Source organism: Apteryx rowi, unplaced genomic scaffold (genome assembly GCF_003343035.1).
Source record: "Apteryx rowi isolate R43461 unplaced genomic scaffold, aptRow1 scaffold_377, whole genome shotgun sequence".
Classification (NCBI taxonomy): Eukaryota; Metazoa; Chordata; class Aves; order Apterygiformes; family Apterygidae; genus Apteryx; species Apteryx rowi.
Window position 1 is genome coordinate 221,927 of NW_020450274.1, and position 14,998 is coordinate 236,924.

Here is a 14,998-nt window from a genome sequence, read left to right on the forward strand (position 1 = left end):
GGTGGGGCCGGGCCGGGCCGGGCCCGGGGCTCCGCGGCTCTGCCAGCGCGGCGGGGAGGTGTGGAGGCGGCGGGGCCGCCGCCCGGGCCGCAGGGGCAGTGCTCGGGGAGCGAGGGGTGCAGGAGCGCCGCAGTCGTGTGTCCTCGGGCTCCCGTACAGGGAAACGTATCAGCCTTCACTTGTTTACACTTCTGTAATCCTCCACCAAAAGTACCCTCCTGTTTGGAATAAGCCCTCGCGTGGGAGGGTGTATCTGAATTGTGATGCAGAGGAACCTCTTTTTGGAGAGAAGTTCATACTTTTCACTTCTCATCGTGATAAGCAGTACTGAAAGTCATTATAGATGCTCTTACTGGTTCTCTGAGACAACAGTATTACTACCTTCCTTTATTTTGGATTTTGATTTAGAGAAAGTAACTTCATTGTGTTTTTTTTCCCTGGTACTTACTACTATAAAGGCTGAAAACCTGTTTCTTTCAAAACTAAATCCTAAATTCTGATGTGTGGTTCTACAACTGATGAATAGTATCTGTCAAATTCTTACATATACTTTATATAATATTGGGAGCTCCTGAAATGCTCAGAGTTGAATGAGGCCTGTGAACAGTTACATTACCTGTCTACTACTCAAAATGGAAAAGTGTAAGAGATTTGTTTCTGTGAAATGCAGGTCCCTTTTCTTTAACAAATTATGAATTTATCAATGGAGTCCTTATTATGTCTCCTTTCTTCTTTAATGTGAGTTAATTAGTGTTTCTGCATATGTGTGTTTTGTGCTGTTTTATGTTGTTCAAATTGCACATAAATGTCACTCAGACTACACGTAAATATCAGGTTACTTTCTCATTGTGCAGTTTCATTTTTCTCTCTTCAGTAGAATTGAAGGTAAACATCTCAAATAACTTAGCCTAGGTTCCATGTTGATGCTGCCTGAAGTCATAGTAGGAGCTGTCCAAGGAGATAAAAATATAGCGACAGTTCCTAGTTATAAATAAAAGAAGACTTTAAGGTGATAACAGTGAGAGAATGCCTGTTCTCAGTTTGGTAGTTGAGAGATCCTAAAATGAAATTAAGTTTATTCCAAACTTATCCTTGGATGTGATAATTGGATTTCCATGCCAGTGCATGGATCTACCAGTACTTTTTCAATTATATTATTGCAGCATTGGGTTTAAGGTGTTTTTTTTTTTTTTTTTTTTCACAATAATTAGGGAAACAGTGCCATTGGTCTTATGACCTCTAAATGTTCCAGTTAAAACAGCAGTTTGATCAAACTTCCTCCTTTGTACTTGAATCCCAGTATTGCTGTAATTGTGTAAATATTTATGTGCAAAGTATTAAGATCAAGCAYGAACAGCTGTGTTAGTGACACAACTTGTTTGTTTGCAGAATTCTAATTTAAGTCTGAAATAAAACTGGTTGATGAAACTTGAAAATAATGTTGGGTTTTCACTGCATCTAAGAGATGTATACAGTAGGGGTAACTGGATTTTAAAAAAAACTTCTAATGTGGTCTTGTCAGATAAGATGTGAAACTTGTTTCCTACATGTAAGTCGAACTTTAGGTCTGAAATACTGATAATTTACAAAATGATATATATATAATAACACATAATTTAACCTGTTGTAGAGGCAAAGGTTTTTTTTCATCTAATTTTTCTGCTAATGTATAATGCATATAATGATGCAAGATCAAGCARTCAGTTGTGCCAGAATCAATTTCAAATTTAAAAGATGTAAAAATGTAGACTTACTGTCAAAGAACTCATTCTGCAGGCACATACACAAAACTACATTATGCATGTGATATTCTTAAAATGTGAATAGATTACTTTCAAATTGCTTTCATCATTTGGCTGCCTATTTGCATATCATATTATGAAAATAAACTAATTTTGCTTATAGCTTGTGATCGGTATAGTCAAGTGTTTCTTCATATATATTGTGAACATCTTGGGAGTTTCTGAGGTATAAAACATACTCCATTAAAATACATTAATCTTCTTTGAGACAGTGGACAACTTTATTTTCTGTAACTTTTCTAAAGTGAAAGCTAGAATTGAGGGAAATTAATCAAAATTCACTTTTAAAAGTAAGTAAATAAAGTAGTAATAGTGAAACTTGAAGAACATAGTGTTTTTGTTCAGCATATTCCCCTGAAAGGTGATAAACTCATCCACAGTCACTATTCTTTTAAGCAATTTGTAGAAATATATTTTAGATTATTCCAATTTTTAACCCAAAAGTTTAAAAGATAACTAGTATTATTTTGTTGCCTGATTTTTTTTTATTTTTTTTTATTTTTTGGTAGGTAAAAGGATACATGTTTGCTTTCAGTAAAGAAGAGCATGTTTCCAAATTCCTCCAACTTGGGTCGTCCACCCTTCCCTCCAAAACATCAACAACCCAGTAACTTCTTCAATAAGCTTCCTCTAAACATACCACCTACTCTTCTCTCTCACCAGCAAATTATTGATGCTCAGTTTAACTTTCAAAATGCAGCGTAAGTACAATAAGATTTGATTGGGGGTGTGAGGATCGAGTCATAAAAGACTGTTAACTGTCTTTTGAAAGAAGTATTCCTGTTTATGGAGGATGATTGTCAGTATTTTTAATATTGTACTGCATACAACTTGAAATATAAAAAGATATCTTGTGTAAAAATATAACACTCAGAAAATATAAATATAAATATAAACATATATATATATATATATAAAAATATATATAAAAATATAACACGGAAGTGATTCTGTGAACTCTATCACTTCTGTTGGTGACCTGCAAGTTTTAATGCTCTCCTGTGTGTAATACATGAGATATCATTTCACTAGTTACAGTTCACAGAATCACAGAATAGTTGAGGTTGGAAGGGACCTCTGGATCATTTAAGTCCAGCTCAGGCAGGGTCACCTAGAACATGTTGTACAGAATTGCATCCAGGCGGGTTTTGAATATCTTCAGAGAAGGAGACTCCGCAACCTCTCTGGGCAACCTGTTCCAGTGCTCTGTCACCCTCACAGTGAAGAAGTTTTTCCTCATATTCAGATGGAACWKYCTGTGTTTCAGTTTGTGCCCRTTGCCTCTTGTCCCATCACTGGGCACCACTGAAAATAGTCTGGCCCCATCCTCTTGCACCCTCCCTTTAGGTATTTGTATACATTGATAAGATCCCCTCTTAGTCTTCTCTTCTACAGGCTACACTCCCTTGCTGGCAACACTCTTCCTGATGCAGCCCAGGATGCCATTGGCCTTCTTGGCCACAAGGGCACATTGCTGCCTCATGCTCAGCTTGGTGTCCACCAGCACTCCCAGGTCCTTCTCGGCAGAGCTGCTTTCCAGCAGGTCAACCCCCAACCTGTACTGGTGCACGGGGTTATTCCTCCCTAGGTGCAGGACCCTGCACTTGCCTTTGTTGAACTTCATGAGGTTAAATAATCAGTTAATAATCTACAGTTCAGTTTTAACGAATTCAATTGTGTATGTTCACTGGGGAATCGAGGAAGGAGGTGAGAAGGGGAAGAAACATTTATGCTTAGGGTGAAATTTGAAAAATGATAGTGCTTTTAGCCTCTTAACTTTAATGCTGCCGTAAGCTAATTCATTTGCAAAGCTTTTGCATATGTTCTCTGAAGAATGACCACCTTCTATTTTTCAATGAAATATATGCTATATACTGAAACTTGTTTTTTTAATAGAAAGGACAGGTGTATTGTTTCTAAGAAAAAAATGGCAGGACTTGCAGAGTTTTGTATTTACTGAAGAAAATCAGCCAAAAAAGATCTCTTAGGGATTGTATGAATAATAATTATGGACTCTAGTCTTTCTAGGGCTCTCTTGAGTGGGAACCTTGCCACTCTTCCAGCTGTTACACCTCAGCCATTGACTTATGGAAATGGCAGTCCAGTACATACATCTGCTGCCCCCACGTCATTCCGAGGAAGAAAGTAAGTCCTTTACTGTGCATGTGTGTATAATTAATTAATTCTGATTATAATGTATAGCATAGGTTATATAATGTATGTTTCTTGTGCAACTTGAATTTTGATGGAACTTCTAAGAATAGTGAATAAAGCCTTTCTGATGAAGTAGGCCACATTCACGTGTCATGGCACTTGAAATCATTCATGTACTTGCTTTTGAGAACTTTAGTCAACATTAGTGATTTAATATGTGTAGTTTTTCTCTTACAACAGTTGTGGCCTAACAGAACTGACTTGTTTGTTTTATTTTAATATTGCAGTAGATCCTAGTCTATGTGTGCTTGACTGTTAGAAGGCTTGTGTCAATACATTGAATGTTTTCTTGTTGATTTATCAAGTTGAGAGTAAAATTGCTCCTTCAGTGTTTTTTGGGAATCGTGATGTTCCAATGATACACTAAATATTTCTCCTGCTTTTCTTAATTATGTGAAGTTTTATTTTTTTCAAATACAAAGTTCTAAATTCAAGCACTTTGGGGGGGATTTTATGAAAACATAACTTTTCTCCTTTTTGGAAAAAATTTTACTTATTTGAATTTAGATAACTTCCTTTGTGCAACAATAAGAGAAATTCCAGTTGAATGTGATTTTATTTTTTCCTAACGTTTTAGAAAATGATTTTCCTATCCTGCTTATCAGTTTAGAAATAATAATTGATGAATGTTTGTAGAATTTTTAATAATTCTGTGAATCAGGTGGTAGGGAGGAAGCCTTAAGTAATCCCATCTTTGAAACTCTTGCCTGTACATTATTCCTGTTCCTGATTTAACAGTTGAGAGGATATGAATAGTTAAATATATAGTCTTAAGCTATAGTCGGTTATATAGGTATCTCATTAGCTAAAGAAAGTCCTGGTTTCACATGCTGTATGCATATTTTTCCCTTGAGCAGTCTGACTTATGGAAAGCTATGCTGTGTTAAGGGATTTGCAGTCAACTAGTTCTTTAGATCTTGAATCAGCTCTTCTTAAGGTATTTTCCCTGAAGATCAGTTCATGTAAGTTCTCAGCTAAAATAAGCTGAAACAACTTCATGTTTTGATTTAATGTTACTTTATGAGTTCCTTTAACGCTGTGGTAGGTACTGTTATAAGTGACTTCTATCAGACAGAAGTTGAAAACTTGAAAACTGAAATGACGACTTGAGGTCTTGTCAGTTAAATCTTTATTTAATTAATATTGTCTGTCTGGGTCCTCAAGCAATTCTAATGCCAACCTGTCTGACTACAAGGAATAACTGTAGTTTTATTGATAGTTAATTTGTTCATACATAATATGAACATTTGAATTTCATGCTTTTTTAAAATGTGTGAGTATCCCCATACTGGTTAGCTTATATGCAGGTACTTAATATATAAACAAAACACAAATATCTTCTTTTATATTCTTTCATGTGGTAGACTGTGGTATTCAACCACTTCACCTTTCAGTACAACTTTTTCTTGGTAAAGAGTTTAGATGCCAAGGCGCTATCCATAAGATCGCWATCTCTTTTAAAATACATATGAGTTTCTGTGACTAATGAGCTAATGTGGAGATAAACTTTTATGTTTGAAAATGAGACATTAGGTTTATGACCTACATAGCTTAATACAATCATTAGTTTGATTTGTCAGATGAATAGTGGTTCTTTTTTGCCCAGATTACACATTTTACTGTCTGTACAATCTAAGCCTACACAGACAAATGCTACGTTTTGAATGGCTATTGTGGTAAGATTTCTTTTCTCCCTTCACCACTGCTGAATCTCTTATTCATCACTGGGTATTCAGAACTCACAAAACTTCTCACTGCACTTCTGTTGATTTTAGTTTAAAAAACACACTTACATAGTCTCTATGTATCTTTAAAAAAAAAAAAAAGAAAAAAGAAAAAAGAATATATGGTCACAAATAGAGTATGACCAGCATTCATCTTTTCTAGCTATCCTGCTTGACTGAACTTGCCATTTGGTTTCAACTGGTTAATATAAATACTCTTGTTAAGCAGTTGCATCAATCCACTTCAAGGGTAGCTGCACTTTTGCAGTTGTGTGTTCTCTTGCATTTCCCATTCGAGGTTTATTTCACCTAATATCTAGGATGGGCACGCCTTTTGATTCTGTAGAATGCTTGGTTTTAGTGAAACAGTCACAGTAATTAATCATAAGTAGTTGTACTTTGTAGCAAGTATACTTTAATCATATGTTGGAGCTTGCAAGCTAGAGGAATTACTGTCTTGTTTTTTGTAGGAGACTAAGTGAACAAAACGTTCCATATGGCGTTAAACGGCAGCGGTTTCATTCGCCTCATCATGAAACAACTGTAGTTAACCAAACGGTGCCTTTACCAGAAGAACGTAGATACTCCTTCCCAGGATCAATTCCATCTCAACTGTTTCATGCACATTACGTACCAGATTTAACTGGATGTGTCCCTCCATTGCGAGACGCTTCGTTTTCGGACCCTGTAGAGACCACGCTCCCTGTGGCCAAAGATAAGGTAATACCTATGTATGTCTGTGCTTTACATTGTCATGGTGAGAAGGTGAGACTCTGTGATGCTGTGAGAGACAACAAAAACTTCCTCAGGGTCACGACGTCTCTACTGCTGAGCTTTATTTATAAGGAATAGCAACGTATCAGTAAATGTAGCTGTCACTATAGTCCTCTCAGTTCTGCATAGCCTCTTTGTGTGTTTGGTTTTGGAGGGTTTTTTGTTTGTGTGTTTGGTTTTTTTCATTGTTGATTTCAGGAAATCTACCTATCTAATCCAGGCATAGTAGGAACTGGAGGAATGGTCTGTGTGTTGCATGATTGAGGAAGGGGAGGGGGGAAATCCTGCTGAAATAAGCCAACAATGTGGGAGAAGCCCGTTCTGAATAAATATGATATGGGGCCTGTAAAGATGCCCTCTGCTTCTCTTCTGAAGGAGATAAAAGTTACTGTTCATATGTATATATGTAGAAGAGGATGTCTTCTTCAGGTGGACAATGGAACTGGAACTGTTTCTTTAAAAAAAAAAAAAAAAAAATCTTGCAGCTAATCATTCTTCATATTTCATCTTTCACAATGGAAGTTTTTTTAGTATAAATATGTCTGTTGATTATAGCATATAGCAATATTGTCATTAAAGAGAAAACAATTAACACCTGCTTTCACCAAAGATCTGACTACTTCTTTGATAGTTTGAGTGGGGTTGAAATAAAAAAAGCTAACTTAAATCAGTTTTTAATCTTTATTTTTCTCCCTATTATAGGTAGTCAAACACTGGTTTGACTTTAAAGTCAGCAGAAGATATCTGTGGTCTTTCACTGTTTGATCCCTGAAAAACTGCAGATGCTGATTGGGCAAAATTTATTTTCTTTGGATAGACATCTTTTCTAAGATTGGACAAACTTAATATTAAAAACTGCAGAAATTTCTTGTGGGGAGATGTTCACTGTGAATTTAAGCAGGATAAAACTCCAAACAAAGGAATAGATTATGGGAAACAGTGCTGGCATTCAATTTATTTGCTTGTTAATGCAATCTCTTCTGTTTTCTATTTTTCATATAATTGCATCTCTGACAGGAAAGAATGTTTTACTGCGTTTTATCTTTACTTTTTGAATGTGTGTGTCAAGTTAAGTCAGCAGGTTTTGGAGTTGTTTCAAGCATGTCAGCAACAGACCTCTGATTTGAACAGAAAAGAACTCTGCAGAACAGAACTCCAGAGAGAAATTCAGCGAATTTTTCCACGTATGTTTTGAATTTGACCATTCGGTATCAGTTTGAATGTTCTTCACATTCACAGTTCTCCCTTCTTCCCAAACTGAGACATGTCCCATCAGTTTTTCTTCTGTGGTTCTCTTGTTACAGAGAGCAGACTCTTTTTGGTTGGATCCTCACTGAATGGCTTTGGCACTCGTAGCAGTGATGGTGACTTGTGCCTCGTGGTTAAAGAAGAACCAGTAAGTAATTTAAAAATATAGTTAAAATCTGTTTGCTTGATGCACTCTCTGGAACCTGAGCACTTTAAATTCAGTAACTATTTAAAAAATGTATATGCTTTTATCCGGCTTGATTCTAAAATGAGAAACAAATGATCAAATCCTTTGATTTAATAATATATTTTTGCACTAATAGTAGCTATGAACTGTGGCTCCTGTGATGTTGCAAATATGAATTTGACTTTATAAACCTTTTAACCCTGCAAAATCTTTGAAAATTAAGCATTACCTTAATTTCACAAATGGACAAAGCACAGAGTGACAGAGAAGTGTTGGTTAAAGAGCTCTAATTCTTTTAGATGCAGGAACAACTTTTATTAAGTGTTTTTTTAATATGTTTATTTAATTGTTCAGATTCTTAGCTACCATGTTGAAAAAGCAAAACCAGACATTTCCAAAAGTATATGTTAAATAACTTTCCTCCTTTTCAGAACTGTTTCCGTGGTGAAATTGTCATATGAAAAGGCAAGGGCAACCTCTCCAAAGGTTAAAATCCTATAAGATAATGTGAGGGTTTTTTTAGAGGGGTAGTAACAACAAAAGTTTTAGTGTGCAGTCACAAAAATGAACTTGATAATGCAAGCTATCTTAAGTATTTTTGTTGAGAGAAAATTTTTATATGTGGAATTTGAGAGAAAAGACGTAACCAAAAAGGTAAACAGAGGATGTTTTTGGAAGAATTGAAACATCATGAATGAAAGGAGCTACATTTTTATATGAGTGGGGCTAGCTTTCCCTCAGAGATCTAAGATTTCTGAATGTCTGCTAGTTCGTTTGGATCTGAATTATTTTGTGTGACTTTTCCCAAAATAAATATATATGTAGACTGAGGAATGTGTTGGTATGCATTTATACATGTTTGTTTCTTATCATGAGACTTTCCCTTTATTTGAAAAGTAAAGCATGTTAGTTGTGTAAGGATAAAAAAAATTAAATGGGATATAACATTTTTATTCTTTAATTTTAATATCATGTTTCAGGTAAATCAGAAGACTGAAGCAAGGCATATACTCAGCTTAGTCCAAAAACTCTTCAGTACTAAACTTTGTAAGTTCCAGGCTTCAGTGAGGTGGTAAGATTATTGGCAATTCTGGAAGGAGTGTTGACGTACAGTTATAACTACTTGTGTACTTGCATGTTGTCCAGTTCCTAATCGTAGCATTTTTTTGCAGAAAAGTTAAACATAGTTAGTAACATTTCTTATTTTGTGTGATGGAATTGATGGATAGTAATTAGAACAACCTAAGGGCTACCCTGCAAACTAGTAGATTTCAAGAATGGGTAGCATCTAAAATGACTTTTTCTTCTAATTGTGGTCCATGATTCAAAAGTGGATTTCTATTTGGAAACCTCTGTTAGTGAACTATTGTTTCTCTTTTAGATTGCAGTGCTTTCCTCAAGACAGTACTCTAAAAAGTTGTAAAGTAAGATGTCACTCACAATAGACTGTGTAGAAATTTCTTATGGATGTTGATACTAGTGAAATAGTTAACTTAGGTGTCTAGTGAAGGAGATATTAAATGTTGACAGTACCTGCATGTATAGGAGAAACAGGTCAATTCATAGTTCTTTTGAGTTGTTGTTTAGACTTCCTTTAGATGAAGAATTCACAGGGGCAGTTCTTGACCTAGAAGTGAAAACCTCCTACTTCAAAGAGGTTTTTGTACCATCCTTTGAATTATTAATAGACAACAGGATCTTTTATATCAATGGCGCTGTCCACTTAGTTCTCAGACTTGTTATATGTTGTTTGATGCCACTCCTTATGTTGCTGTTCTGAATTGTCCTGCAATGGTAAGAGGAACAAACCATAAATTTCAGTGCAGACTTCAAAACATCTTCACTGGGAGGTGTCTGTACCTGGATTTCAGCAGCTCACTTGAGGAGAGCCTGATGTATCCATCTCAGTATAGGCATCTGATATTTAATGGCTTATTGATATTATATACTGATGTTTGCATAAGTGCTCTAGAGCTTAGTCTGGTATGTCTAGGATACAAGTCATTCCAGTGCTTTCTGGGAAGCACAGTGATAAAATAGTTATGGTTTCAGGGACCTGAAAGGGAGCATCTAAATAAATTACGACCCTCTTTTCTTTTTTCAAGAGGCTGTGTTCTGTGAGATGGCTTTAGACAAAATCAAGTTTGTGTGCTGGGGAATACCAGTAACAGAAAGACATCGCTGTCATGTGGGAGTGATCCCTGAAGGTTTTTATTGTGTCGTGGCCCATTTCTGATGCAAGACAAGAGGGAGCTAGGAAAGCAAGTACCTTTCCTGAGCTTCATTTAGTCAAATGTTCTTTGGAAATGTTCTTTGGAAGGTGAGGCAGGACAAAACACTATTGATTGTACAGCTCCTGCATGACTCTGTCAGTTGTGTTATCTAGACCTCTAAGATCATCTTTTCATAATTCTAACATCTCTATGGGCACAATGCTCTCTGTCTTATACCTAGCACTTTATCTTTTTTTCTTATAGTATGGATGCTTTGTGGCTAGAATTCTTAGACAAAAGTTGTTGAAAATTGTTTTGCTTAGGAATAAAAACTTTCACATGGTTCAAAATAGAAATGCTTTTCCGTGTGTATTTTTCCATTTGGATTACTCCATTTACAAGCTATGCCTCAACTATGCTGAAGTTTAATACTTCTGAAACAAGTAAGTGTGTCGGTTACTTTGATTAAAGCTTATTTAGGCAAATACAATTGCTGTCATCCACATGTTCAGAATAACTTTTCTTTTGAAGATAGGCTTTGAAAGCTGTCCGATAGGTTCATGTAGTTTTTCCCTACTATTGGGTAGACAGTCTTAGCACTGTGCTTCAGTGATACTCTGTTTGTATGCTTAGAAATGGCTGTTCATTGTCAGCTCCAGATTGGCTGTTAAGTTAGTTGTATGTTGTTGTTTTTTTTAATAGCACTGCAATTTTTGTTTAAATGATTTCCTACCTCCTCCTCTTTTCAGAAGTCTTCTGCCACTTAATCACCAAAAGTGGGATCTACAAGTAGACAAATTTAGAGAAAGTGCGTGGCAATTGTAATTCTTTTGAGACATTAAGTACAAATGGAATCTAGGGCTGTCATTCACCTTTTTGTTGCTTAGAAACTTGAATCAGAATTCCAGGTGCAGTGGTCATGAGGGCTACACTGGTAGCCTTTAAAGGGCAGAGCATGAGTACATGTATGCTGCCACTGTGTATAAAAACAAGTGTAAGATTGGTCTCTACAGAGCTTCTTTAAGAATTACAGTTTCATTAAAAAAGTTACATGTGCGTTTTATGTTTTTTGTTGCATGTGTTTCTCTTTTTAATGACAAAAATGGTGTGAAACCTCTTCTGATCATTGTTCTTAAGTTTTTTGCTGTTCAGTTAATACACGTGATGGTATCCTGTAATCTTAAAGTAATCCTTCTTTGACCATACTATTTAAACAGTTTCTTCTTGTTTTGGGGAAGAAAGACTGCAACTGTATTCACATTCTCAATAAGTGTGTGAGCTGTCATTATACTTATTTCTTGCTTCACACAAGAGAATAAACATAGTTTAGGCCAAGCACAAAAGTGAAGTAAATATGTGCCAGGATGTGTGAGAGACAAGAAAGGGAAGAAGAGAAGTCATTTCATACTATTTAAAGCTGAATTCTTGGAGTGCCAGTTTTTTTTATAAAAGAGTTAAAGGGATAAACAGAAATCATTTTTGATAAAGAGGATATCTGTAGAATAGATAGTGTTCCAAGCATTTTTAGCCTTTTCTAAGTTGTAGAATGAGAGAAATTGCAGTTTAGAAACTTGCAAGAAATTTTTCCAGATGTACTACTTAAAAGCTTCATCTTTCTTTCTTCCTGTACTCCATGGTGTTCCTGTACATTCCAAGAGGAAGTCTATACAAAGAAAGTGATTCTTTGCTTATCCTGCCTTAATTTCATGATTGATTGATAAATTGGGAAGCATTCTGAGCTCTGCTTAATTTGCCTATTTCACAGTTTGTCTTTTAGGCAAATCGTCTCAGAAACTTTATGTGCCATCTCTTTTACCTTTGTATACGGTTAACTGTGATTGTTAGGTACTGTTTGATTCTGGGAAAATTGGGAAGTGCATTCAAAGTTTATCTAAACTCCAGCTTATTTTGCTTTCAAGTTTGCAAAAGCTAACAAGTGTGAGTAAGGAATTTGAGGCCATTGAATGTAAAGACTTGTAGCAGAGGCTTTTCTTTGTTGTCAGTCTCTGCATCTAGAACGCTAACTAAAATCAAGACCTGTTCTTTTTTTGAATAGCCTGGTCACAGTGTAAAGTGGGAGAAAGCTTCTGGTATCTATTCAGCTCTCAGTGTTCCTAGGGGACATGCTAGTTTCAAATTTAGGTGCCATGTTTCTGCTCGAGGCAAGAGATATAAAGACAGCAGTAACCTATTCTGTTTCTAAGGCCAGCAGAGTATATAGCCTCAGGTAGTTTTGTAACATTTTGTACATACATGTTCAGATGTTTACAATAGTGGTTAGCACCCAGAACTGTACACTGAGACCAACACCTTTTAGAAATGTGTAAAGTGAATTTGGTGTGGTCACTGTTATAATACATTGAAGAGAACATGTCCATCAGTATATCCACTGATAATAAACCTCTAATTGATTATTCTTTCTAGATTCATCCAAACTAGATAGGATTCATTTGAACAACAGTTGAGCAGTACTGGGTTGACTGGTGCTTAATATCTGACTAAATAAGAAAGAGCTCATTTTCTCTTAGTTATACAAAGAGGCRCAGTAGTGTTGAGACTAGGATATCATAATGGAATCCACCCAACAGTTGTCTAGTGGACAAAGTGCARCAACCAGGGGAATCAATGTAACTTGAACTCAAAATCCACGAGTGAACAGCCTTGAAGAACTTACTGATAGGTGAGAACATAAAATACTGCTTGATGGTATAGACATGTCTGTCTTTTTTTTTTCCCCCAAACACTGGGTGGGAAGCAAAATGTTCCCTTAAAAAAGACCCTTCATTCTCTGTGCTTTCCTACCTGACTAGGGTTAAGATCTTAAAGCATTTCTCCCTCTTTCTCGCTCATAAGATTGTAAATGAAGTAAAGCAGTCAGAGTCTTAATAAACATGACCTGGAAACAGTATTTCTCAAACTTGCCGCGTCTCCCTGGCATACTCTTTGCAACTGTACAGTTTCTCTAAACTTCCTGCTGTAAAAACAAATGTTAATTTATTAACTAGACTCTAACTTGCTTTGCTACATTGTACAGATGGTAAAACTTAATGGGTTTAGAATGACATCATTTAAGAGTTTAAAATGTCTGTCTTACCTAGAAGAATGCTCAAATGCAAGTATTCCTCTCAGCTGAAAATATAGTCAGATTTAAAAAAAGTCCAAAACAACACACACACACCCCAACTTATTGCTCCCATTCAAACTGTTTTGGAATAGCTGCTCTATCCTGAACTCTTGGTATCTTGTTGTGATTAATAAAAGTTTATCATATGATATGATCAATATGTATTATTAGTAATAAATTGTCACTAGACTGTTRTTACTGTTTAAGTTTTATTCTGTATTCTCTTATTAAAGGTATGTAATTCTCTAAGGCCTGTATATGGTCCTCATTCAGTTTATAAAATGTTCTCTGATATGAGTGGAAGAAAACCATTTCTATTTAGTCACAAACACGGTTTTACAAAAAGTTGTCATTTTGAAAGAAAAGTGAGTGAATTCTAAGCATCAACAATTAATTCATCTTACACTGGGTTGTACTTTCGTGTATCCTTCATGACTCTATATCTGAACTTCTATGCCACCCAGGTTCTTCCTATAGTATAATCCTACTGATAAGACTAGACTGCATGTGCAGGATACCAAAAGTCTTTTTGGTATGTACCATGTTTGGGATTAGTATTTTGTACAGTTGCACTTTTTTCTGCAAACGAAAGAAGAGGTTTAAGCTGTTTCTTCTGAAATTGTGCATGAATGGTTTATATATAAAAGTGTGTTTAGTCTTCTTTGAAGTAATTATGTTCTTTTTCACTACAACTGAAGTGGCATCTGTGATTTTTTTCATAGACATACCAGTTGTTGAAAATTGTGGAGCAGCTATGTGGAATTCTTTGCATGGTGGTTTTTGGCCTGTCTGGTCATAGCAGCAAGATCAGATATTTAGTTTACTAAGGCATTTATTCAATTTATATGTATTTTAGAATGCCACAATCTGTGTATGTGACTCTCTTCCCTGGTATTTATGAAAATGTAATGCTCATGCGCAGTAGAGATTCTGCTAACGGCATCATCAGCATGAGCCAAAAAGGGGGTGCTCAGCAGCAAGTCACTGCCTTCTAACATCCTCTTTTTGCTCTGTTTCACCCTTGGGGAACAGACTGGATTAGACGGGGTGGGGTTTTTGTGTTTTTTTTGTTTTTTTTTTCCTTCCCCCTTCCTCTTCTCTCTCCCCTCTTTTCCTGGTCTGCCAACATGGCATGAGTACCCATCAAGTGTTGGGAGGCGCTTGCAGACAAGGATATACTTGGAGGTGGATTGCTGTTAGAATTAATCCAGTTAAGTTCTGCAGGGTTCTTTAGAAAGATCATAGCAAGGAAAATTGAATTATTAAAGCATGCATGTATATGTGCATGCGTACACACACACACACACACACACACACACGCTTATCTGCCATAGGCTGTGTTTTTGGCAACTTTGTCTTAAATCTTGTAGTGAAAGGCAGGAGCCAGAGAGCTCTGCATGCTTTATAGCCTCATATTCAGAGTGCTCTGAGATGCTGGAGGAGGGGTGCTTAGATGTGCCTGTGAGTGCAGCTAGGGAGAGGGGACACTTGTACTGAGTTGTACTAGATTGCGCAGTCAGTCAATGTGGATCGAAATTCTTTTCAACTGCCAGTTGTAATATTCTTCCTTTAAAATTAGTCACTAGTAACATTATCCCTTTTTTTGATTGCCAGTCTGTGTGTTACTTAGGATCATACAATGATTTCAAATTCAGATAAAGGGTTACAAAAGGGCAAATCTGTCCAAACATGCAGCTCCATAAAACACTTCC

At 36.2% G+C, this 14,998-nt stretch overlaps 1 protein-coding gene across 3 annotated transcripts in view; it reads left to right on the forward strand.

Annotated features, from left to right (window-relative positions):
- The first annotated feature begins 2,311 nt into the window (after nucleotides 1-2,311).
- The window catches only part of TENT2 (terminal nucleotidyltransferase 2), a 44,109-nt gene continuing 31,422 nt past the window's right edge, over nucleotides 2,312-14,998 (forward strand). For 2 of the 3 annotated variants that reach the window (XR_003254836.1, XM_026073774.1), the window contains exons 1-6: nucleotides 2,312-2,503; nucleotides 3,822-3,947; nucleotides 6,211-6,460; nucleotides 7,584-7,698; nucleotides 7,819-7,910; nucleotides 8,930-8,996. Coding sequence is in view for 2 of the 3 variants with exons in the window: in XM_026073774.1 (XP_025929559.1) it covers nucleotides 2,349-2,503; nucleotides 3,822-3,947; nucleotides 6,211-6,460; nucleotides 7,584-7,698; nucleotides 7,819-7,910; nucleotides 8,930-8,996 (805 nt within the window). In the remaining variant the exon portion in view is untranslated. The remainder of the gene's footprint in view (nucleotides 2,504-3,821; nucleotides 3,948-6,210; nucleotides 6,461-7,583; nucleotides 7,699-7,818; nucleotides 7,911-8,929; nucleotides 8,997-14,998) is intronic. The other variant, XM_026073775.1, reaches the window with a different exon arrangement.